At 44.1% G+C, this 26,202-nt stretch overlaps 1 protein-coding gene across 1 annotated transcript in view; it reads right to left on the bottom strand.

Annotated features, from left to right (window-relative positions):
• Positions 1 to 25,552, bottom strand: part of SNX7 (sorting nexin 7) — a 31,429-nt gene extending 5,877 nt beyond the window's left edge. Inside the window, exons 1-8 of the mRNA XM_075710536.1 lie at positions 25,382 to 25,552; positions 18,257 to 18,439; positions 16,268 to 16,378; positions 15,700 to 15,864; positions 14,212 to 14,413; positions 12,111 to 12,310; positions 8,596 to 8,682; positions 2,438 to 2,590 (exon numbers count right to left, since the gene is read on the bottom strand). Coding sequence (XP_075566651.1) covers positions 2,438 to 2,590; positions 8,596 to 8,682; positions 12,111 to 12,310; positions 14,212 to 14,413; positions 15,700 to 15,864; positions 16,268 to 16,378; positions 18,257 to 18,439; positions 25,382 to 25,552 — 1,272 coding nt within the window. The remainder of the gene's footprint in view (positions 1 to 2,437; positions 2,591 to 8,595; positions 8,683 to 12,110; positions 12,311 to 14,211; positions 14,414 to 15,699; positions 15,865 to 16,267; positions 16,379 to 18,256; positions 18,440 to 25,381) is intronic.
• Positions 25,553 to 26,202: the final 650 nt, after the last annotated feature.

The raw sequence follows: 26,202 nt of genomic DNA, 5'->3' as shown, positions 1-26,202 counted from the left end.
GTGAAACATTGCCGCAGAGGAGGGAATGGGACGCTGCTCGCGGAGAGGCGAGAACAGGAGTTGAACTGGGAGGGTGGGAAGCTGTGGAAAGGAGGAGAAGCGGGTAGTGACTGAGGTAGAAAGCAGGAGATGGTTCCTCACAGGAGATGGACGGAAGAGCTGGGCAACTGAATCATATCCATGGCATCCATGGTGCCCGGGAGCATGCACAGAACGTGCTTTGGGGAAAAAAAAGGCAAGAAATAAGATGAGGGATACTACAAGAAGAAAAGGCTTAGTAAGCATCGAACGGTGCATCAAAAGCATGAACGAGTAATTTAACTTTGGACGTGTGAGACAACGTTAATGATGCAAGTAATGACTGAACAAGTGGAAAACACCGTCACAGGCACCGTGCTTGTGCATGAGTTTAATGAGTGAGACTCAAACTATTATCTTTAAGGTAGGATTTTGTTTTCTACTGAAAGCATAAAAATCATATTCCGATTCTCTGGTTTCTGAGATTCCCTTCCTGAAGTTTCACTTCCATACAGTGAAAGCAGATGCGAGGGCTGCTGCTTCTGCTGTTTTCAGGAGCGCATTACACACCTGTAGTTTTTAATATACGGACCTCGGACAGTAATCACTTCTCCAATAATTAACCATCAGCATTAACCACAGGTCTCAAATAAACACGCATATTTTAGACCAAAACTCCCAATCTAGTATTAATTTCATCAAACTCTCTTGAATGTCAGGATTAAGATAATGATTTTCTGATAAAACGGAAAAAAATTGGCAAGCCCTCACTTTGCAAACTGGGAGTGATACAGTTAGCACAATGTTTTCTATTATTGCAACCGCTGCAGTAAGATAAGGTAGTGTTCTCTAAAATCTAGATCTACCGAGATGTAACAGCAAAAAGATTTTATGCAGATTTCAATATTCAAGAAAAGCACCAACAAAGAATAACATCTCAGTATAAACCAATTTGTCCAGTATTTCAGAGGTTATTTAAGAAGAACCACTGGCAGTTACAGAGATAGCGGAACCATTTCCTGCAGTTTGTGACTTAATGACAGTAATTTCATGTACAGTACGAGCTTTGGCGTTCTGAATTAAAATTCTAATTCAGCAAAAAGCATTTCTAGACAGGAAAGATAACCAAAGAATTAATTTTGTGTTTTAATTTAGCTAATCATTCATTAACAAAATATTCTGATATATTTAGTATCATTTTAACATACGTATTGCTGATACAGAAGTCAGAGATCATCAATAACTGAAGAAAATGTGAGAGGATGCCAAAAGCTTGCTGCCTGATTTCAGAAAATATTTTGATCTTAATATGTAACAACAGATTGTCAATGTCCGTGCATCTCACAGACTGTATGTTAATTAATTAGACTTGATGATCAAGAGCTCTGTCTTTTCAATTATGTTTTAACAAAATCATTTGTAAAATCACGACACTGTCACTGGCTAACGGGCAATCCATAAAAAGTTCAAAATACAGGATTGGAAGTTACAGATGTCAACATATATCTGTGAAAATTATGAATTTATGCTTAATAGAGGGCTTAGTTTATTCCTTATTTTCCCAAAATAAGGAGAAATTCTTTTAAAAAATTCAAGATCTCTGGGATATTTTCAAAATGCGCACTTCAGTCAACATGTTCCCCAGGAAGAAACTTCACAGAATGCTTAACGTATTTTGTTATATGTTTCCAAGTTCTCTTTCTCTAGCATATATTCTTGTAAAAGGGAATTCTTACTGAGAATATTAGCTGTGGCATTTGAACTGAAAATAAAAATCTAATTTCAACCACTTTTCTTTCCTTCTGAAATAGTAAGTTTCAATTATAAAAAGATTCAATTTATTAATGGCATGCAGTTGCAGCAGGTTGGTGGTTTTTTTTTTTTTCAACATGCAATAAGCTTGTCATATTGACTTCTCAAAATTGTATTGTTCTTTATCCTAGCAAAGTCCAATTATTTCACGAAAGACAATTCCTTAGGGAAATAACAATGAGGACTTCCTGAATGTGCCATCTGAAATGGAATCGCATTTAAACGTTTCCCTCATACAAGATCACTTGCACAAGTTGGAGCTTTCCAGAGGGCTCCTTCATGCAGTTACAGCAAAAGGTTTCCACACTGAAAGATAGCAGCTGCCATTGAACCAAAAAAATATGTTCTAAATTGTTGTGGTTAGTAAAACAAGAGTGCCCTCTGTCGATGATGAACTCAGGATCAACCACTTGGGCACAAATAAAATACATTTTGCTTGAAACGTGTCAAATTAAGGATAACCACCTTCCTCCTCCTGCAAAAACCGATGCTGAAGTTATCACAGGTTTGAACTAAAACGCAAAAATTCCGCTTTACAGACAACCCATGGACCTCTCCACTGAAATAATCAATGAAAAAATAACATTGCTTTGAGAAAGTGCTTTACCTCTTCATAATAACGGAGATTATTCTCAGCCACGTTAGTGAACGTTGATCTCATATCACACTGCATGTTTTGCTTCCACCTGTCCCAATCCGCCTTCAGAGCATTATTGGCACATTCGACTTTGTCTTCAAGTTTCCCGATCTCTTCTGAGAACTAAATGTGAATTGTAAACATTAAAAAAATATCAGTAAAGTCACCGTTTCAAAAGTGATTGAAATCAAGTGATCAGTTTTAGTGCAGACAAACAGACCTGCAGAACCAAGGTTGGTATTTAACTTAGCAAAGAAAATCGTTCCCCAGGGATAAATTTAAATTTTATTCTTAATGAGTAACTCAGTACAATTTCTGAAATACTAATAACAAATTCTAGACCAGAATTAAAGTGTTGCTGAAGATAGTTTTATTGACTGAGAAGTTACAGACTCTGGCACCTCTTCACTAGCACTTGACAGTAATGCATCTGAAAAGGAAAATATCGAAGGGTTTACTGAAGCAGAATCAACTACACAAATTAGATTTGGCCAGAAAAAAGTGAGAAAACCTTGGCAGAACCTTTGATAACCTCAGGAGAAACCAGAATGGGGAGAAGACAGCAGAAATCAAAAGCACAAACTTTCTGATTTCTTGCCTGTCACCTTGCAATCTTTTCTGGTGGCACTAACCTCTGTGTCACCATGTGAGGGAGAGAGAAATACAGAAGCAGAGAAAGACATTAAACCAAAGGACTTCTGCAGAGAAGAAACTCTTTCACAGCGATCCAGAATCAAAAAGCTTGAGGGCTACTCTACAGACATTATTTTCTTCTAATTACTGTAGATGCACAAAGTGACTTTTCAGCTAATGGGAACGAGTAAGTGGACAGAGGCCCTCTCTTTAATGAGTCTTCTGGTCCTGTCAATAATTTTGTTACCTATTGTCATTTACTCATCAGCTGCGTCAGTCCTGGCTGGCACCCAGCCGCAGAACGCGGTCCGTCTTCCGCAGCTACAGTGCAAATCCCTCTGCTGGGACTGCACAGCGACTCTGCAGCAGGAGGGAGCTCGGGCAGAAACACCACCGATCAGGAACATCAAGCAGGAAAAGTTAATCTCCTTGTAGTGTTTCCATTGCAACTCAGGTCCCGTACACCTTCCTCTTCTTCCCTGTATTCTGCTGGCAGGCAAATTGGTTTTTCCTCATACAACACCCCTGTTAAGTAGGATAGCTCCTCGTGCTCTCTGCAGAGCTGATGCTTTCATTGATAGGAACGTCAGGATTCCAGGATTAACTTCCAGGATTTCCAAGGAATGCTTAGGCTATTGGCAGAATGCAGAAATGCCAAAATTCAGAGCAGGATGTGGAAAGTCTTGGCTTTGCCAGCTTGAACCACGCAGGGAGGACAGGTTCCAGGGCAAGAGCCGGCAATGCTGCCGCCATCAGAAATGAACTACGCAGCACTGAAACCGAGCCCAACGCTTAACTCACAACCCACGGATCCCAGTTCTGTTTGACATACCAGCATCCTTCAGCTCTTAAAGTAGCCAAAAACTCCTCCGCTAGTAAAACTAAAAACTTCACCTGAATGGATTTCCTCCACATTCCACGATGCAGAGATGAATAAATATTTTTAGTTAGATTTGATTTCTATACTGATTTTCCTTGTCACACTTCTAGATTAATGAAATACTGTTATCAATCAAGAACAAAATGCAAAATATTGTTTCTACTTTACTGAAAAGCCCACGTTCAATTATCTAGCCAGACTAAGGACAAGGGTAATTTCAACTACCACCACTGTATTCAATATGAAAAGGTTAATCCGAAGTGTAAATGTGGGGAAGTTATCTTGAAAGGAATTACAGGCAGCTGCATTCGGTATCTTAGGCATGTCCCAAGTTAATTGCCCTTCCTTCAAATACCAAAAATGAATGCACACCGAACACTGAAACCAGTGAATATTTTTAGATGATTTAGAGTAGGAAAGGAAGTTGAATCCATTTTCTGCTTTTGCAAGAAAGAAGTTCCTATAAGGGGGTGAGCTAGGCTACACACATAAAGAACTTCTCCGACTTAGAAGTCCTGGCTGCAGCAGCTTCCCCTTATCTCATTCTTCATACCTTTAAGACGTTGACTTTACAGTTTGTTTTTGTCTTGCCTTTTCTAGGAACTACGCATTTCTTCCACGGTGTAGTCACAACGTGATGTGGACAGGCAGACTCAGCTCTATATCCCTGCTTGGATATGCGGTTTAACCACCACCCTCTAAAGCCCCCCAAAACCTGTGTGTTGTATCAAGGCAAGGGCTGGATTTAAGGTCTAAAGACAGCATTATGCCACACTTCTTCATCTCAAGCAGAGAGGTTTAAGATCTTCTTTTTCACAACTGAAAAGAAACATAAGTGCCACCCTCTTCAGCTGCCATGACAGCAGAAATCGAAGAAGAATGGCTTGGTCTCGACAAAAACATCTACCTAGTGTGCTCCTCATTTCCAAGGTGTAAATTGTTACAATTTATCCTGCAAATTAAATATGAGTCTGAACCCATTTTCTTACACTGATCTCACTGAGGCAGCCAGTGTGATAAATTCAATCTCACATCAGTGGTCCCCAGAGAAGGACAGCACGGTGCTAATCAGACATCGGACCACGGGACGGGAAGGTGGGAGCCGGGCACTGCTAGGGCAGAGCGCCGGCGGACGTGAGCAGCGCGACCCGTAGCCCAAGAGACTCGGCCCGACAGCCAAATTCCCTGGTAAGTGACACAGCATTTTACGCTATCTCACTATGCAAAATAGCACGAATTTCTATCTGCTACATGAATTCATCCTACAGCTTGGTGATGCTAACCCTTCTTGGCCTGGAGTGAAAAGATAAGACATATTCAGAATGTGATCGATTCAGCATTTCATCTCTTCACTACTTAGTTTCAAGCCTGAACGCTAGAATCCTTAAGTTAGCATTTAATGCTTACCTGGTTCTGTCAGAGCACATTAGACCGACCTTCTGTCAGAATTACTATTAGCACTAGTGGCAGTACCAAAACTGTTAAAAACTCCCAGTCCACAGAGGGATGCACTAGCGTTGCTGTGTATGCCTTCAGGATGGAGCACGGGAGCGGCGGAGCCACAAACTCCAACGTCTTTACAGCCAGAGCTCTGGAGGTAAGACAGGTCTAGATAAGCAGGAGGACACCGAAGTCCTCCCAAATATCTCTGTCAGAGCCTGCATCCAAAATCAGAGTCTTCAAACCTTCCATAGCCTGAACAACTGCCTTCTTCGTGGACTAAATTTTGGAGTGGGAGACAAGGTTTTGGCTTTTTAGCAGCACCGCAAGCAGCTTTCTAAAAGCCCGGTGGCAGAAGCACAGCTCAAGAAAACATTTTTTTCCCAGCCACCGAGCGTGACATCTCGTAACGTTTAATTTGCGATTCCAGCCTATTTCAGCTGCACTGACCTTGGGGATGTTTTGTATTCTCCTGCTGTATAACCTCCTGTTTGTTAAATCACTTAATGTTTGCCGTGACCAACGCTAAAGATCTCACAGCCTTTTATCAGCTCTAATGACAGTCTGAGATTCCTTATCTGTGGTGGAAATGTACTTCAAATGAGATTAGAGTTCATGCCACTCATTGTCAGCAGAATTTCTGGCTACTAGATTGCACTGACAAGTTCAATCTGACATCTATGAGATCATTAGAAGCTACAGGAGTTCTGCATAGGAATAGAAATGTGCAAAGACAGCCAAACTCAGGGTTTGACACCAATCCCAATAACAGTATCTGTGCTATGACCACCTTTTATTCTGAAATCAGTCTGGTTAGAAATGTCAGCAATATTTCAACAGATAACAAAAATGAAAACATAGTAAAACACTGGTTCAGAAAACAGTTAAAAGTTACTTGAATGGTTAAAAATAGCAGTACACCTTTCTCTGTGGCCAAACTATCATTAATGGAAAAAGCCTTCAACTTCTAATTAAGAAAGTCTTCAGGATACAGCTGCCACTCAATTAGAGAACACAGGATTTTATGATCAGATTAGACTAACAGACATCTGTTTTACTGCTCTCGTGAGACTGCAAGGAGAATCAGGCTCTCAGAAACGGGATTTTTTGAAATGAGTAAGGAATAGAGGTGTTGGAAAGATAGAGCAAAGATCTGAACACCTGGGTAATCACGCTGTCCGAAGGCTTTTACCAAAAGTGTAAACCCAGTTTTGGAAACACAGAACCAGTGAAAAAAGACCAGGTTTTGCAAACTGATGTCAAAATTTTACTGGAAGCAAGTCCAAACATCTCATTACGGAGTAAACCATTGCCAGTATCAATCAACACGGCATGATCAATACTCTGCTAAAGGGAAAAATGGTCCTTTTTTTCTGTAACAGTTCAGGAGAAGAGAGAGCATGCACCTCGTCTGAGGACTCCATCCGATTATAACAGAAATACATTCTGAAAAGACCACGTCCTGCCAGGCAATGTTCCCTTCCCTACGGTGGACAGCAGTAAGGCTAGCTGCTACGCAAGCTGTATGAAATTGCAGTTCAGCGCTGAATCGCTCTCTGCAAATGCAACTGTTTTTAGCAGGTTGCCAACAAACCATACGAATGGGAAGTACTGATGAAAAGGGACGCAACGTCGCAAAGCTGCTGTAACTAGCTGCATACAAATAACTTACGCAATGGCGTATAAGACTCCTTCCTGCCGGAATAAATTCTTAGAATGATTGAATCGTAGAATATGTCAAGTTGGAAGGGACCCACAAGGATCATTCTTAATATATCCCGTGCTTTTACAGGCAACGCAACTAACGCGTGCTGCCGGCACACGGGGCAGCCACGGCGCGGGGTGCTGGGGACGCGGGTGGGCTACAGGAGGAGCCTGCAGTGGGTCTGCCGGTGCCCTCGCAAGGCAAACACGGGAATTCGGTGGCCCGCAGCCAGCCGAGGACTACCTTGCTGCCCCAACTCCCAGCCAAGGAGGCTTCTCCAACTTACCGTCCTCTGTGCATTTTATAACGGCTTCAAACTTTATACGTAAACTAAGGACAAAGGACAGGAGAAGCGGCCGAGGAAGTAGAGAAACAAAAACAGATTAGAGAACGCCAAGGCAGTGAAATGAGAGGAAAATATACGTAAACAGCATTTCTACTTCAGGAAAAAACAAAACCAGAGGTATTTACTTACTGTCCCACTGCAGTACACAGAGGCACACCGTTACAAAATACACCATAGCCATCTTAGATATCAGACGGTGGTAATATATTCTTATTTATTCAGCTCAGTGACAAGAAATCAAATAAAAATATGCGTTTCAAGTGCCAAAAACTATCTAAACGCCTCATCTTTACGTGAAAGTTAATTACGACAACCCTAATAAAAAGTATCTGAAATGTCAAGGACTTTCTCCTTTGATGTACTAAAAAGTTACAGCAATTATTAGTTAGTCATTTTTATATATTATGTACACCATATAACACTTTGTATTAACGCTGTGCTAAAAGGACATTATTTAGGCTGGAGAGTTAAACAATCAAAAATTTAAAAAATGCCAGTGCCCATCCCAGAAGTTCCTTTTAATCGGCCAGCTGAGCCTCGCTGGTGGGTTTGGGGATACCTACCCCCAGTTACGGTCTGAATTCACTAGAATGAATGCAGGTGTCATACTGGAAATAAAAACAAAAAAACAAACAAAAAAAACCCTGGACCCAACCAGGTAAGACAGAAACCTGAAAGAACAGAATCCAGAAGTTTTTATTTTAAGTAAGTGTAATGAACAGCTTTGCTCATTCTAACCACCTCCTTGCCCTCTCCTACATCAACGGAGCAGCAGCTACCAGAGCACTGCAGCAAGTCTTACTTTCTTTTAGCTCCCAGTGTGGAAGTAACCAGAAATGCTAAAAATAAGCTGCGGTACGGTCTGTGTTGACAAAACACAGTGCTCGCCCGCTATTACCAGTCCTTTGCTCCAGCAGCCCTATCTACTGGAGTTCTGCATCTTTCTCGTGATTGCCTTTGCCCGGCACGCACAGCTACAAGGGCCAAACCTTTTCAGAATATGAGAATTCTAGAGACACCATCCAGTTACAAAGCACGGCTTCGGAGGACACGCCTTCTGCAGGGGATCAGCTTTGGCAGTTACAATAAGGCCTGGAAGATTTTGGCTTTCCGTGCATACTCACCAGATCCTTTTCTGTCTTTTTATTGGCTAAAGCATCAACTCTGGAGTCGAGCTCGCCTTGAATTTGGTCTCTCCTTTTCAAAACACCCTTAATATAGAAGAGAAAAACAAAAGTAGTAAACCGCACCAAATTTTAGCCATCTATTCAGAAAACCATCAAACAACTCGGCTATTTAATAAATTAAGCAAGATCACAGAATGATGCCATTTAATACTTTTGACACGATACATGCACTTTCCTCAAAAAAATCTTAAAATCATGTAGTGCAGACTTATTTTTCGATACCTGTATTTTATCTTATGTGTTTTTCAAGAATCTTAGTAAATCCAAAATCAGTTCCGCAAGAATCTGCCGTACACAGTATCACTGCTAGTTTTATGAGAAAAACTGCAACAGCAGTTTACTCAGTATCAGCTTGACTTACTATATATTCATATTTTAAAACAACAACATGAGCTTGCCAAATGTCACGAACAAAAGTATCTTCTTTGAGTAGAAGTTACAATATAAAGTAGAATAAATGACTAAAAATGGTATACCAGGCATTACTGAAATTGTGACTTTAACCTTCAATATCATTTCCTAAGTGCCAAACGTAGTTCAGTAAAATCAGATAAAATTATCATAAAAATGATAGATGTTCTAACATTGATATATGTGCTTATTTTCAGCATATGTAATTATTTCCTCCTTTAAAACTGTCTTATCAGGTATTGGATTTTTAGCATAATGTCAAAAAATAATTAGAAAGGGGAAGGAACGTTACTTGTTAAACTACAAAACAGGAACGGTATTACAGATTAAATTTCCATTTCCGATGCTCATTTGCTCTGTGACCTTGAGGAAGCCTTACAAATTTCTCTTTGCCTTAGTTTCCTCATCTCTAAAAGCACACTCAGGTGTGCTTATCTCACGGAAACATTGCAAGGCTTTAGTCCTTTTAGAAAAAATAATCAGGAGGACATATATAATTACAAATCTCAAAACCTTCTTTTACATTACCTTGCCACAACTGGTTTTACTGCTTCTTCTGCATACACTAAAGTGATTTTCAGTATTCACCTCTAGCATAGGGCATGTTGAAACAGCACAGGGCACAAGCAGCTCTACCTTCTCTAGCTGTCTTATTTGACTGAGTTCTCTCTGAAATCTTGTCACTTTAACAAACACAACAGAATAATTTAGGAGGTTAATTTTCAAATAATTTTTCAGCGTTTCTTTTTGAACAGGTGCTCGCTAGAAAAAAATCGGTAAACCTGACTTCGGACAATTCTGAGTACTAGATTAGCAATACATACTAATGCTCATAAATGTACGTTTCAATAGCTCAGAATATCTTTTGGCTGGATAAACACAGAAAATGTTTAGCTGTAAGCACAGAAGCAAAACAAGTATGTCTGGAACAGCCTTCCTTCATATTACGAATGCATTATCTTTTTTACTATTTCTTTTGCCTCTTTAAGAGCTGTTTTAATGACTTTGTCCAATTTATCACAAATACTCCTTAAATTGCAAGATAAACCCAATGACTTTAATATTAATGTGCTACAACTATAGACAAGTGCTGACTTCTAATGGCAAACAGAGGGACTATGTTTTTAAAACATATTATTATACTTTTGCAATTTTTTGGCGTAATATTTAATGGTACCCTGCCACAAAACCCTCAAATATTTGTACGTGGGCCCATAACCAATCTATTGCTGCCATTTGTACCCTGAGGCGCAGCAATACTCTGCATTCCCAGATTTGTTCAGTGAGCCAGTTAGGAAGGAGCCAGTCCAGATGCAAATATTTTAGCTATGAATTCATCTCTTTCCCCAGTTTAAGGCTGAACTCCCAAGACCGGCAAATACAAGGATTGCATTGTATTGAGCGCACCTTCTTCTGCACGCTTGCGCGTGATCTTGGCAGCACCGCACAAAGGTCCCTGTGATGAGGGGTTAAACACACCTCTGAAAGCAGGTTTTACCAGTGTGTGACCTCCCCTGCGGTATTTTTATCCTAACTAGTAGTTCCCTCTGCAAACGGCGAGAGGGAAGTAAACCACAGGAAAAATAAAAATCCACGGCAAATGGAAGGAAAAGAACAGTTGTAGAACAGGAATGAGCTATCGGAGGAAGATCTTCCTCCGGATAGGACCTCAAGGCAGCCTAATGCTGCACTGCAAGTGTTCCACCAAGAACACTGCAGGCAGAAAAAAAAAGCAATGGGCAACGGCTACTTGTAACGTGTGCGGAAGAGCCAGGTAGCCACTCTGGGGTTTGTCCACAGAAACCTCTCTGTGCTCAGGACCAAAGAGAACACCTGAGAAAGGGCGAGCCAGGCTGCAGACTAGAAGGCAACGGGCAGGCAGCATCTCTTCAGCAGCATGAAGGCTGGGGTGGCTCACGGGTAACACACTTAGAAATTCTGAACAATAAGTTTGGAAGCGGGGGAGAGGAAGACGACCTGCAATGGCTAGGACAGTAATCTCCTCAGACCTTTAAGCGAAGCAGTACCTACCTCCATCTACCTGCACGTACACGTAAGTAACGAGGCCTGTGAGACACAGGACGTTCTGTATGGCCCCTCTTTCAGTGAAGCTGGTAAAGACAGCAGTCATTGCAGCAGTAATCCTTACCCTCAGCCTTACTGAGACACTGGCAGCGCTCTGCACAGTGCCAGCAAAGGCTGAGTGAACTGGGGTCTTGCTCTGCCCGTGCCCTGTAACACACTCTCACACAGAAACCACTGCAGCAGGAGCTGGGTTCCCAGCAGAGAGGCAAGAACAGATACCGCAGCTTGCGTTGCTCAAAACCTGCACAAAGAGGGCTCTGTCCACGTTTTCTGCTTTCTGGAGGCAGCAAGAGTGGGAATTATGACATGCTGAATTATGTTGATTATCCATCAGCACTGAGTTTATCAATTCTGAAGTCTGATTTTTTCACATTCTCTCCGAGTGTAAGAAAAATACGTACATAAAGGGAACCGAGAGCATCACCTTAGGGCAAAGACTAACACATGTTTATATAATGGCACAGGGACTGGAAGTTCCCTGCCGCTTGGGAAAAAGAAAACATAGTTTAGGAAAATCTCCTAGAAAGGGAAAAACCTCTCTGCTCCTCTTCCCCCACACAATCTGTTACTCGATGAGTTCCTATCTCAGCAGGGTCAGAGCAGGTCTTTCTCAGCTGCTGTTCCCCAAACCTTCCTGCGTTCCCGCCTCTCTGCTACAACGCAGAGCTCTGAAGATGGCAAAACCAGGCACTCTTTAGCCCAGCTACCAAGGGCTGCTTGCCACGCAAAAGGATCACGCTCTTCTCATCTGGAAGGGGTGCTTCTTGCCCAAGCAACATGGGAAGCAGCACCAACCGGATCCCCTGCTAACAAACAGCTATCCTACGCTGTGCACGTTTAATAACGACGGTAAACAGAGGGACTGCAAAACCATCAGTCGCCAACCCTCTAGCGTTTGTCACTGCACTGAGCCAAACTTTATATACAGCCATAAGCAATCCGTAAGGAGACCTTACCATCAGAATTTCACTGTAGAGAACGTATTCATGTAAAATCGGCAGCAGGTTTTCCGAGAGCCCTGCCATTCGCTTCTCCGTAGCCTTGCAACACTTGTCGATGCAGCTGGCAACACCTTTGAGGGAGTCTGCTATATCTTCTTCCGATGCTGACCAGAGTGTGTGGATGGGGCCGTATTCCTTCATTTCATTAAAATACTCTTAACAGGAACATATACACATATTAGTCTTTTGTTCGTTAATAGATGTCGAAGTGATACTAATTGCAACCTCAATTTGTTACTGTGAACAAAGCAAGAGACTGAGGCTAATGTTTAAATTTGCTCAAATGACCAAGATAAGTAAACTGCAGTTCATTGTTTATGAATAAACTAATTAATGTGATGAAGTAGTTCCTAGAAACCTATCAGCAAAAATGCGGCAGTCATTTTAAAAGGACACATACGCTCTGAGACCTGATGGGTTGTATTCGGTTCACCCGATGATCTGAATTACTTCACGTTGTCTTCATACAGAGGGACATGAGCAATAGCAGCCCTGGGCAGCGGTCGGTCTGACTCGCTTCTACCGCCCTGAGTTCTTCTGCTACGGTAATGCTCCGAATCTCATAATTAAAACTAGTAGCCTTGGTATGTCCCAAAAGCTGCAGAAGACACGCTGAAGTTCACTCCAGTTCTGCAGGTGTTATCTCCTTTAGTAGTTTTTATTAATCTAAATACATGGGCACCCTATGAATTATTTCTCTTATGTCTCTAGGCCAAGTGATAATCTGTAAGCAGAAAGAAAAAGGTCCAGAATTCACTGTGCCATTTGGCAAGACGAAACTTGGGCAAGGCTGGATACGACCTGGAAGCTGCATGTTCACAGCGGGGTACTCTGAACACATTGGTCATGTATTGAAAACACAATTTCATCACAACTGAATTTATAATGAAGAAATGTCCAGGAAAAGATGCAAAGCAGACCACGTGCCGTGACGAGTGTACTGCTTCCTTTGAGATTAATTGGACAAAAAAACCCTCCATGGAACAGATAATTAAGAATCCCATGTTAAGCTACTGCAAGCAGGAATGTTCTCTGAACCACAGCTATCAACAGTTCATATCCACGACAGTGCGGCCCTGCACACAAGTGTTCTGCCAAGTGCTATTTGGAAAACTAAAAAGAAGATACAAACTACAGCATTTGGGAGCACGTCAAAATTCATAAGGTTTTCCAAGAAATATTTTGGCACTGACGCCTTGAACCTACAGACCTCAGCCAGCTATTTGCGCTGAAATGAACGATATCAAAAGGAACTCTTTTCACCAACATGCATTTTCCTTTTATAAGACCCCTCCAATTTAGTGAGGACACGCTGAGATCTGGTACTGCACAATAAAGCACAAGGGCTCAGTTATTAAAGAACATGGTGCAGCTCTTCAAATTATATTACATAGACAATAAAATCCCTCAAGTGCTGACCAGTGGAAATTCTAGTGAACACACCTAGTCTGAGATCAGGGTCAATCTCAGAAAGTCAGTAATTTCGTGTTCCAAGTAGGTGTTCAAACTACTGTTACTTAAGGAGAAAACCAGATTAAGTCATCCTTCTTAAGACAACTCTAACAGGCACAGTTCCCCATGACAGAAATTATGGCCAACAGTAAACCTACTAAAAAAATAATCTACTTGGTTAACACAGAAAAAAGGTGCAAAATGAAACCAAAAAAGAGATCTTGAATCTAGGCAGCATTATGCCAGTACGAGACAGCACAGAAAACTGTGACTAGTTACATTCCACTGAAAGGACAAAACAAAAGGACATGCAGCTTTCCAAAAACCACAAGCAACAAGATAGCCATACTTGCTACGTTTTCTTCTAAGTTCCTTATCAAGTAGTTCAATGACGTGTTAAAACTCTTCCTATTAACACGTTATTCAAACTAACTTGAAGGTCTGCCAAAACAATGACCATTATGAAAAGCACGGTATAAACACAAATTTCTCTTTTCCGCTGCTTGCTGGAAAGAGTATTTTGCCCAGCACAGTGAAAACCAATTTACTTTTCCAATATATTAATTTCTTAAATCAATAAACCTGATACTTGTTTTCTACTTACCCCTTTCTTCCTTGTAAATTCTATGAGCTATTTTGTCTAGTACGTTTATTTTCTGACTAAATGTTTCTATGTAATCGTTCATTTCTGTAAACGTTTCAGGACGATTTTTAACTCCTCCTCTTACGGAGGATGCTACAGCTCTGACGGTCTGTCCCATCCTGCTCAGCAAACCAGGACCTTGCTTCTTGTGTGAGGAGAGTTCCTACAGACAGAACAAGCCGTGTTTACTTCCATGTACTTCCACAAAAATAATGCATACTTGAAGGCAGGTTTTTTTAAAAACCTTTTTTAAAAAAGGTTTTTTTTAGAATCATAGCATCATAGAATCGTTTAGGTTGGAAAAGCCCTTTAAGATCATCCAGTCCAACCATTAACCTATGCTACCAAGTCCACACTAAACCAATCAAGGGTAGACTAGACTGAACCATGTCCCCAAGTGCCACCTCTGCCCGTTTTTTGAACGCTTCCAGGGATGGGGACTCCACCACCTCTCTGGGCAGCCTGTTCCAATGCTTGACTACCCTCTCCGTGAAGAAATTTTTCCTAATATCCAACCTAAACCTCCCCCGACGCAGCTTGAGCCCATTTCCTCTTGTCCTTGTCCTGTTTCTAAAACAAAACTACATACATAAGCTTCTGCATGTCTTTTTAGTGTATAAATCTTTCTTTAAAACCATTAGACCAGTGTCAGAACCGTACCTGTCGTGTGCATTTATTAGCTAAGCCTTTCTGGGCAAACACACGCATGCCGTGTATCACGCTCTCCCAAGAGTGATTAAAGATGGCAGAGAACCTTTACCCTTTCATTCCTTAGGGTGAGTTAGCTTATTTGCCATTTAGCCTTTTGAACAGGAAAGCAGAGGCAATGATTGCAGAAATACGTCACTGAGAAAAGCAAACAATGTTCCTACTGGAAGAAGTAATCTATCTATTTTTTTGTGACTCTCTTTATAAGTTGCTAGAATAACCTCTGCTAAAGTTCAGAGGCAGGCTTCTCTGAGTAGAAAACTCCAATTTTCAACTGGACTCATCTTGCAAAAATACAACAGGAAATTCAAAGGCTGTATTTTTCTTTTATGAGACTAGTATAACTTTAAAAAAAAAGCAGATGAAAAAGACGGTGCCATGCCAAAACAAGAACTAATTTAAATTACTACTTTTCATATAATCTTGGAAGCTTATCCGTATACCAAAAAGCATGCAGACTTGAAATATTGTGAATTTGCCACAAAAATCCAAAATGCAGAAAAAAACCCTGCTTTGGAAGGTACAGCAATATTTTTGGTCACACGCATGATTACCAAAAGCACAGAAGAAAAGGTTTTCTTGGGAGATGAATATTCCATAAATCCCCTGCCTTCCTCTGACACTTCTGTAACAAGCTGTGGGAGGACACTACTCAACACTGAACTAGGGAGACTCCTGATACACTCTACTAACACAAGACGTGGTTTCCCATAACTGTAAATAAAAATAAAGTCATTTTACCCAGGCTTGTGCAGTAAGAAAAATTTTGAAGTCTTCGTTAAAGGTTAAAGTTGGATGATCAGCAATGCGGTTCAAAAATTTATGTAAAGCTTTTCTTCGAGTCTCAATGAATTCATCACTAAATCGTTCCACCATTCCTTTCATTATGAATTTTTCAGGCAATGGCTAAGGAAAAAAGGAAAAATCTATTGTACAATTTGCATAATATTCAGGGTATTTATCTTCTACTTACCAAAAACCCTAAGTACACCTTGTAGAACCCACCACACAAAAACCAAATTGCTATAAAGTTATCACATTCAACAGTGGTATAACATGGTTTTTGTAACACACAGTGCAGAAGAATACGAGTACAACTAAGAAAGAAGGACATAAATTACTGCAAACAGCACAATTACAAATCCCTTTATGGGATTTTTAATTATGACATATGTATAAAGCTAATGAAACTAGGTTGCTTTAACGTTTGCGAGGTTTCAGAAACTGAAGAAAGACCTCAAACATCTCTGTATAAAACTGGAGCCATCTTAAAACCAAATAAAAATAACTTAAGTTTTAGCAAACGAACAGGAATAATCAGTGTCGGATGTGCTTCTTCAAGTTTGCTCTTCAACCAAAGGAAATCCTGATATCGTCTTCGAACTTCATATTCACTGGAGTCAAATTCACCACGAGATGTCTGAAAACCAGAGGCAGAAAAAACAGGCCCAGGTTAGAATACCAGAAAAAAAAAAGAACAAAATAGTTTCAGATTTTGGAGAAAACTGAGCACTTGAAGGGAGTGCATACATGATTCTATTTTGCCCCTGTTATTTGCTTGCTGTTTTTTAAAGTGCAATGATCAGTTACTTGAAGAGATAAAACAACTCCCATTTTAGCAAGAAATCAAAGTTCTACTGTAAAAAAAATAAAAAGAAAAGCAAGCACTGAACTGCACACAGAGTGACTTATAATAATTAGCCTACCACAATGTTTCCAAAAGATTTCAATCATTATTTTAGTCCGGCATTTTGCTTTTAACCTTAACGAACAGTTATGTTTGTTACTTTTTGGGCACTTCTTTTAAAGTGATTAGTAATCTACGAGTGAGGAAAGTCCATTTTTCAGCATTTTGAAAAAAAACCCAAATAGCTGACATACATCCTTGGGACCTGCTGGCACTAGTCAACAATCCCCACATTCAAAACACAAAAACTTCACCATATCATAGCACTAGCACTTCCTGCGCTGCTTAATGGATTCTGCATTCCATCATCAATTCCAGTTTTGTAGCCCTTTGTTAGAACTTGCCAACAAACCTTTAATGCCTAGAAAAAAAGCTTATTACGGTGTTGCAAAATTGTCAGACCATGAGATTTATTTGATTACCGCTCTACCTTCTAGAATCAAGCCACACAGAGCCCATGTTTTCATTAAAGTAATGCGTGCTGTTTAGCATTCACTGTTGCACAGATATTTATAATGCAATGCAAGTAAATTCTAAAAACCTCAAAACACACTTTTGTAATCTAAACATTTTGAGGGTTGAAAAAAGATTTTTCAAGGTATGGGGGAGGAATGCTATTACTTTATCATCAACAACCAGCACTTCATATTAAATACGATAAGAAAGGATAGAATAGATAAAAAAGCAAAAGCAAGCCACCTTACAGCCCTTTCATACTTGCCTGAAGAAAAAATGTTCTCTCGTCTACGAAAACATGCATAAAGTGAAAATTATTGCTGGCAACCTAACGAAGATAGCTCTCTTCCTACTCTTTAAATATTTTATGAGGAGTTGATATCTCCTCTTATTTAAGGATGAATAATTCCCATTTGAAAATTTGGTTTTAAATGAATCTTTTAAAAAGAACTGAAAGTAAAATAAATTAACAGTGCAATTCTCAAAATGCAGCCTGCAGAATACTTGCTGGTAATCCCAAAAGAGCTAGCTAGTCTCACAAGGCTGACTTTCTTCCCTTTTTCCAGTAAATAACTTACATTCAGGACAGCTAAAAATACACTGAGTTGTTTCCCAATATTACTTTTTCATTGGAGAATTGTGGCAGTTTCGCCAGCAATCATATGCAACTGTAAATGGGAAACAAATGTCCATGTGATAGTGGACGCTGTAATTACAAAAGAATGGAATTGAAAGACTTTGTAGCAGGGAACATTTACGCAAGACAAAAGACTGCTAGCCTGCAAGCGATCCAAAAGTCATAAATACTTGGGCTAATGTAGTGTCTTTGAACTGAATCAGTCTTTCTGCTGTTTCCTATTCCTGCGGAAGATCACAACAGAAAATGTTATTCTCATACAGAACTGATTTGGCTGTTGAAGAATTATTAGCTATTTTCTCAGCATAAAAAACCTAAGCACCTATGTGTGTAGATTTATACTGAATTTTTTTTCGGAATGTACTGCACAGTTTCATACAGTTTCAGTGGTCTATAACTCATGGCAAAATCAGAGTATAATTTAAATTTAGTAATATCCCAGAGAATGGCATGCCAGAAAGTGAAAACGCTGATATTGTTATCAGTGTAAGCCATTATAGCCACGAGTAGATGCTTACCTTTGTGACTACTCTGTATGTAATAAATGTTTCAATGGCTGTAATGTGGCTTTCAGGATCATCGACTGTAATGAAGAGATCTCTTAATTCCGGTTCATCTTCAAATTTATACTGGTTTATCATTGATGAGGGGGATATTGGCATGGAAGGACTGAATGAGTTTACCTCAGCCAGCGATGTATCCTACGGATAAGACATGAGAACACGCATATCAATACATCTCTATATACAAACGCACACATGCAAACACGTATGTCTCGGATGCTAAAATGGCAAGCTTTTAAATAGTCCGGTAAAACAGATAAAACATAGAGCATAACATAAAACATAAAACAATGAAAGAATTATATAGTACATGGCGAATCTATTATCCTTTTCAGTATTTGCTTCAGTGAGGACATAAGAAATAAGAATGAGATTTATTGTAAAACAGATGAAAGAGCAAAATGCTACCCTTTGACAGGAATGTTCTGCATAGCTAGAAAGAGAACTTGCCTAAGAATGCGAACATGAGTTATGAATCCAAGCACCCAGTAACCGTGTAGGATACTTACCAGCTTTATTAAAATTGTTAGAAGCCAGTTACTCAGGACTTAGGAAGTTTGAATTATCTCTAATAACCTGAACAGGGTGGATAAAAACCAATGCTTTTAAAAGAAAACAAGACAAAATCCAAATGAGAATTTTTATTGGAATTGGGCATTTCAGTTTGCATACATTTTAGAATAAAGTTTGAAATGGAAAACTTTTACAGAGACACAAATTTAATCTTTTTAAAAAAAGAAAAAACGTAAGGAAGGACGCAGTACAAATTGTTGCTTGATTTCTAAAAAAAGTCAAACCACTGTTTGGCTGAAGTGGAAAACCACTTTTTGATGGTATCAACCACTTCCACCACAGCTCTCTAAGAATACGTCCCCATAGCAGCTGCTTCTGCTCAGCGCGTTCCATGGTCATCACTCAAATGCTGAGAAACTCAGTGGAAATTAGAAACAGTAAAAAAAATATAATTTTCTTTCTTAGATGCAAGCCTGGATGAGATCTACTAACCTAAAATCTTGAAGGATAGAGTGACTAAGAGAATAAATTCACTAACACCATGAAGGAGCATGATAAATTAATAAATCACTAAAAATAATAAATTTGGGCAATTAAAATCAATCACTATGTTTTAAATATCAAACATTTCATACACTTCTTCTAATATAGCCAACGCAATGAAGTATTTTTATAACAAACTTGAAAATCAATCTGTTTTCTAGCAGTTTTCTGAAAGTGTAGTTAGGCTACACTGAGTACCAAGCGGCAGAGAGCTGCCCTTGCCGGTGCCTCACTAACTACGGAGCAAGGAGAAAAGGGATGTTGCTAAAAAGAAGCCTGCTCCGATGGCAGGAGTCCACAGAACCTAGAGACACAGCATCATGGCAAGGGCGATCTCGCAGGAGCGAAGAGCACACCGCCGCAGTGCTGCTGCGAGTTCCTTTTTTTCCTTTGAATTCAACTGGATCAAAACTTTCTCCGGATGATGTTCTCCTCTCTTGTTCTTTTCCTGCCCTAAACCTCCTTGCCTACCTCCATCCCTCTCCTTCGGATTTACCAGCGTACTCCCACAAATAGGGAGCAGACATTTATATTGAGAATTACGCACGGAAAGCACCGACGTACCCGTTCTCCTCCCATCACTTAGAATCATAGAATCGTTTGGGTTGGAAAAGACCTTTAAGATCATCCAGTCCAACCATCCAGTCCAACTTAGGTACAGTTCTTTGAACAGGGAGACAAAAGCAGGGAGGAAGACTTACAGAGCTGCTTACTCGTACACCTGTAAGTCATTTTATTTCTACTCAGCGTGTTCCTACGCGTGATTGCTACACCGGTATGCAGCCAGCACTGTCCCGAGCGGTGGGGAATTAATAGAGAAGCTGTTTTCGCTGCCCGCTAGCACGAGCTGGCCACGCTCGCCATGAAGAATGAGGACCGCTAGTTCAGAACAGCCCATGTGATTCAAAGTGCTGAGACACGGGAAATTTCCAGGGAAAGAAAAATGCATGTGAGCCTGTAAGGGACTTGAACGGCCGTCTAACTTGAGGAATAATGACTCTGCAAGGCCTGAATAGGATCAAGGCAAATGCGTTTCATATTTTCTCATTTTCCGTGGGTCATTAATACCTCCATGTTTCGTTCCTCCTTCTAGGTCGCTACTAAAAATTCCTCTATACAGGCAGGTTTCTGAAAGTGTATTTTTATATGGAAGGGTTTATGAATATATGGTTTGTGAAACAAAACATGGGCAATAAAAATCCATAGAATAAGAAGGTCTTCAGTTCTGTTGTAATACAGGGCGAGTGTTCATCTGCACATGAATGAATGCACATGAGCTTTAAACAAGCCTCCGTTTCTCTTTAGCCTCATGATACTTCAGGTTTACTTCCAGCAGCTCTTGAACTTCACGTGACGCAAGTCTGATGTCATCCCAGAAATGTGGTAAAAAAAGATGATAATTTTCTATTTTCTATAAAGCTGTAATTTTGTGGTTGGAACTATGTTTTTGTGGGCATACAGTTGAGGGCAGAAGGAGTTTCGTGGCACAGGAAAAACAGACAATTGTTCTAGCTCTTGGGTTGTATAAGTTTTTTTTTAAAAAAAACACCAACTTTTTTCCTCTTCACCCATGCAAAGAGAATCAAGGTCCTGTCCCAGGGAACAATGTGCTTTCCCACACTGACCCCAGCCTACCTGCAGTACCCCTTCTCCCTCCCAAACCCTTCCACTACTGACAGCAGTCAGCAGAATTGTGCGTGCCCATCGGCACGCAACATTTTGATTTACTGGCCAGGAGACCAAAAAAGTAGAAAATCAACGAGCTCCTGGCAGCATAAGGGCCTTGTTCTGGGTCTCCTTCCTCTAATACTTGCACTTACCCTATCTCACTCTCACATTTGGCTGCAATGGGTCAGTAAGACTCCAAAATAAATAAGGGAAGGAAAACACTCATAGAGCAGGAGCAGCCTCCAAGTAGGCTGAGCGCACAGCTGAGCCTGCAGCTCTCTACAAAACATTAAGCCCGGGGGTTTGCCTAAACACCGCTCCTCCCCAGAGCACAGATCCTCCACTCAGGCTTGCCCCCATGCCTCCTGTCCCAGCGAGGATCCGGAGCGTGCAATCTTCCGAGGCCAGGGATCCAAAGCAGGTCTGGAGATAAAGGACGTGGTGGCAGAGTTTGTCTTATGAGAGAATAGCTTAGTTGTTGGGGCATTCTTCAAAGAAGCAAAGAGATTCAGGAAGGCAGAATAGTTCCTTGCCCGAAACATTCACTTATAAATCAGTCTCAAATCCTCGATCAACTTGGTTTAGAAGAAATATTAGCCTCTCTGCAATTCTGAAGCAGCAGGTACATTTTTTTCCAGAAATACCAATTAAGTTTTCCATAATTACGAAACGGAGACAAACACTGTAAAACAGAGTTTGAAAGAAGAGCTGCTAAAGACTTTAAGCATTAACCGAAGTGCTGACAGCTTTGTCAGTGCTAGGTCACCGTATCAGTTAACACGGAAGGCAAAGATTAACTGAATGGGTATTGCGATACATGTGGTACTCTATGCTTTGAAACTAATGGAAGAAAGCAGGTTGAAAACATTGCATTTGTGTGACTCATAACTCAGCTCCCAGAAGTTGTCTCTGCTAAAAGGACCTCCGAACTTTTTCCATGGTAACGGAAACTAGGATAAAGTGAAATGCAGGTCGCATCATGAAATGCTTTATCAGAGTTGCCGAAGAACGTGCTAGTCTGTAATATTTGAGACACGTCACAGGATACTGGGTCAATGGTTTATGACACTATCAGGTTAAATGTCTATGAATTTTCATAAAATAAAAGCCCTGTGTTTACATCTTGAGTAATAACTTACGGTATTGAGGTTGACAATTTTTAAGAATCTCATTTTTCACCATTTTGGCAGCCGGTAGCTTTCAGTGACTGAACTGAGAAAAATGAAGTCGATGTCAGTGTCAGGCACCGAGCACCGCAGTGCCGCTGCTCTCCTGCTTGGTCTGCAAATGCTACACCACTACCTTAAAGACAGCGGCGTAGGAAACCCCGTTAAGATACAATTTCAAACAAGGCGGTCATGGAATAGTACGTTATGGAAAAGTCGGTTTTACAAAACTTAGTCTGAAGCTACATTTAGCCTGCCAGTTTCCCTTGAGTATATGGAACACGAACAAACGGAATGTAATCCCCAGCCAACCTCACCGCTTTTCATCAGCTCAAAAGATCAGCCCTCAGATTGCACCTGAAAGCAAACTGTGAATTTCTGGTCTATGTATAACCACTAAATGCAGGTGTCCAAGCTTTGGAAAGTACATTCTATTTTCATATAGTATGACAAATTTTCTTGTTTGCAGGAATAAGTTATCATGGGGCACGCATTAATAGTAGTTAAGATTTAATATAAGAAAGAAATATGTGGCATGAATCCAGGCAGCAGAAATTTAAAGACATAGATATTTGCCATATAGCAGCAGTAACTCGTATCAGCTACGCTTGTTTTTATTTTTTATTCCCAAGGGGCATCGTTCTTGACAAGCAAGCAGCGTAACTGCTGATAACGCTGTATTGATAGGCAGATACCTGCATGCAGAACTGCCTAGGCTTACCTAGTAAAAGCAAAAGGATTCAAAGTAAGAAACAAACAAAATTACGTTTTAGCACTGCTTTTACATGCAAGTTCAATGCAGCATTCATCTCTTTATGTCAAATCAAGACCGGTGCTTTTCTAGGAAATATAATTTAGCTAGACCCTAGTTATGCTTCAGAAAAACACAGATAACTTGGTGAAACTTAGCCCGACCTCTCGCATGTTACAGACCATTAAATCACCTAATAGTCCCTGCTGGCCTCAAAATCTGTGAATTTCAAGAATTTTACTGCAGTCAAAGTTTAAATACACCGCTCCCAAGAATGCAACTCTTATTCCAATGTCTTATTCATGCATACCAAAAAATGCATCTCGTTTACAGAAACAGAAAAAAAATACACGTTTAATTCATATGACAGTCGCTCCTGCTGAAAATACCTTTGGTGGCACATTTTCAAATAGGAAACACATCTGCTGCGTCTCTCCGGCGTCACACATCCCATCACGCAGCAGTTCAGACGTCTCAGAAGGTGAGCAGGGCCTTGGCCCTCTATGCATATTTTCCTCACCTTCGCTATCTGTATGTCCTTATGTTATATTTTAGATGCTGCCTTGGTAAGGCCGACAGATCCATGATATGCTGTCTTCCTTAATGGCTGAGAAGAGGTGAGTCTCGTCTTAGCCAAATCAGTACAAAATGAGGAACAATATGCACGCTAGCGGTAGCACACGTCGTTGGATTAATTAAAATCAGCAATATTGGCAGGACTGGCACCCACGTACCTAGCTAACTGGGGGTGCTTTCGGAACGCCGACCCTAAGGTATGGCCAGTGACATTCTTTTCATTCCCCTCATCAAAATAGAGGTGTTACCCTCTCCAACCTCCGAGGTGAGGGTGCTAGGCTGCCCTTCATCTTCTAAAAGAAAACCCAAACCGAAACTTGGAAACATTCATTTATACTTAAATACGACTGCCGTTACTAAATACGACTGTTTATTTAATTTACAGATCCGCGTACGGCACATGAGGAATGTCAGGGATGGTAAGGTCACAGCCACTCCACATTACCTGGCAAGTTTAGGGTGAGAGCAGTTACGACCGGCACAGCTCGGCTGAAGCAGCAAATCCCCATTTCGGTCACCAAGGAGAAGTCACCGGGGCTGCCCGGGGAGGGGCTGCCCGGGGGGGGGGCTGCCCGGGGGGGGGCTGCCCGGGGGGCCGGGGATGTAGGGGGGGGGGGGTGCCCAGGGGGCCGGGGATGTAGGGGGGGGGGGGTGCCCAGGGGGCCGGGGCTGCCCGGAGCCGGGGGGGCTGCCCGGGGGGGCTGCTGAGGGGCCAGGGGGGGGCTGCCCGGGGGGGCTGCTGAGGGGCCGGGGGGGCTGCCCGGGGGGGCTGCTGAGGGGCCGGGGGGGCTGCCCGGGGGGGCTGCTGAGGGGCCGGGGGGGGGCTGCCCGGGGGGGCTGCTGAGGGGCCAGGGGGGGGCTGCCCGGGGGGGCTGCTGAGGGGCCAGGGGGGGGCTGCCCGGGGGGGCTGCTGAGGGGCCGGGGGGGGGGCTGCCATGGGGGGCTGCTGAGGGGCCGGGGGGGCTGCCCGGGGGGGCTGCTGAGGGGCCGGGGGGGCTGCTGAGGGGCCGGGGGGGGGCTGCCCGGGGGGGCTGCTGAGGGGCCAGGGGGGGCTGCCCGGGGGGGCTGCTGAGGGGCCAGGGGGGGCTGCCCGGGGGGGCTGCTGAGGGGCCGGGGGGGGCTGCCCGGGGGGGCTGCTGAGGGGCCGGGGGGGGGGCTGCCCGGGGGGGCTGCTGAGGGGCCGGGGGGGGGGCTGCCCGGGGGGGCTGCTGAGGGGCCGGGGGGGGCTGCCCGGGGGGCTGCTGAGGGGCCGGGGGGGGGGCTGCCCGGGGGGGCTGCTGAGGGGCGGGGGGGCTGCCCGGGGGGCTGCTGAGGGGCCGCGGGGGGCTGCCCGGGGGGGCTGCTGAGGGGCCGGGGGGGGCTGCCCGGGGGGCTGCTGAGGGGCCGGGGGGGGGGCTGCCCGGGGGGGGCTGCTGAGGGGCGGGGGGGCTGCCATGGGGGGCTGCTGAGGGGCCGGGGGGGGCTGCCCGGGGGGGCTGCTGAGGGGCCGGGGGGGGCTGCCATGGGGGGCTGCTGAGGGGCCGGGGGGGGCTGCCCGGGGGGGCTGCTGAGGGGCCGGGGGGGGGCTGCCCGGGGGGCCGGGGCAGCTGAAGGGCCAGGGGGGGCTGCCCGGGGGGCTTCCCGGGGCTGCTCGGCGGCCCCCGGAGCCCCGTCTGAGTTCTCCCTGGGGCAGCGGCCGAGAGCCGGAGCTGCCCTGCCCGGGCGCGGAGCCCGCCCGGCCAAGCGCGGGGCAGAGGCCGGGCAGAGGCCGCCATCGCCCGGGGCGGGCCCGTCCCGTCCCGGCTCGCCCGGCGCACGGCAGGGCAAAGCGCCGGCGAGCGAGGGAGCGGCCAGCAGCCCGCCCGCCCCCCCCCCCCCCCGTACCTTGCTGAACACCTCCAGGTCGTCCTCCTCATCGTCCAACGCCAGCACCTCGGCGGCGGCGGCGGCGAGCAGCGGCCCCCGGGCCGCCCCGGGGGCACCGGCGGGGGGATCGGCCCCGGCGGGGGAAGGCGGGGGGAGCGGCGGCGCGGCTCCCCGGCCCTCTGCCTCCATCCTTCCCTGCGAGCGCGGGCGGCGGCCCCGCCAGAGCCGCTCCCCCGGGGGGGCCGCAATTGGCCGCCCGCCGCTCGCCCGCCCGCGGCCCGCCCCCGGCCCAGCCCGGCCCGGCCCGGCCCGGGGGGCGCGCCCAGTGCGCAGGAGTGGAAGCGGCGGCGGGAGGGGCCGCCCAGGGCGGGCCGGGAGGAAGCGGGAAGCGGGAAGCGGGGACGGGACGGGACGGGACGGGACTCCCGGCAGGCCCCGGCTGCGGGCCTGGCCCCTGCGAGGGCGGGCGGCTGAGCCCGCGGGCCCGGGGTGCGGGCCCTGGGTGCGGGCCGGCCGTGAGGCGGCGGCTCACAGCGCCCAAGGCCGTGTTCGTGGGGGCGGCGAGCTCGCCCCTCTGTCGCCGGCTTCCCTGCTTTGGTCGCCCGCAGGGTTGCCGTGGGGCTGGGGTTAGTCGCCCGCAGGGTTGCCGTGGGGCTGGGGTTAGTCGCCCGCAGGGTTGCCGTGGGGCTGGGGTTAGTCGCCCGCAGGGTTGCCCTGGGGCTGGGGTTAGTCGCCCGCAGGGTTGCCGTGGGGCTGGGGTTAGTCGCCCGCAGGGTTGCCGTGGGGCTGGGGTTAGTCGCCCGCAGGGTTGCCCTGGGGCTGGGGTTAGTCGCCCGCAG

The sequence above is a fragment of the Pelecanus crispus genome, chromosome 5 (genome assembly GCF_030463565.1).
Source record: "Pelecanus crispus isolate bPelCri1 chromosome 5, bPelCri1.pri, whole genome shotgun sequence".
Taxonomy (NCBI): Eukaryota; Metazoa; Chordata; class Aves; order Pelecaniformes; family Pelecanidae; genus Pelecanus; species Pelecanus crispus.
The sequence above is the reverse complement of the archived record's forward strand: the minus strand, read 5'-3'. Positions and strand labels throughout refer to the sequence as shown.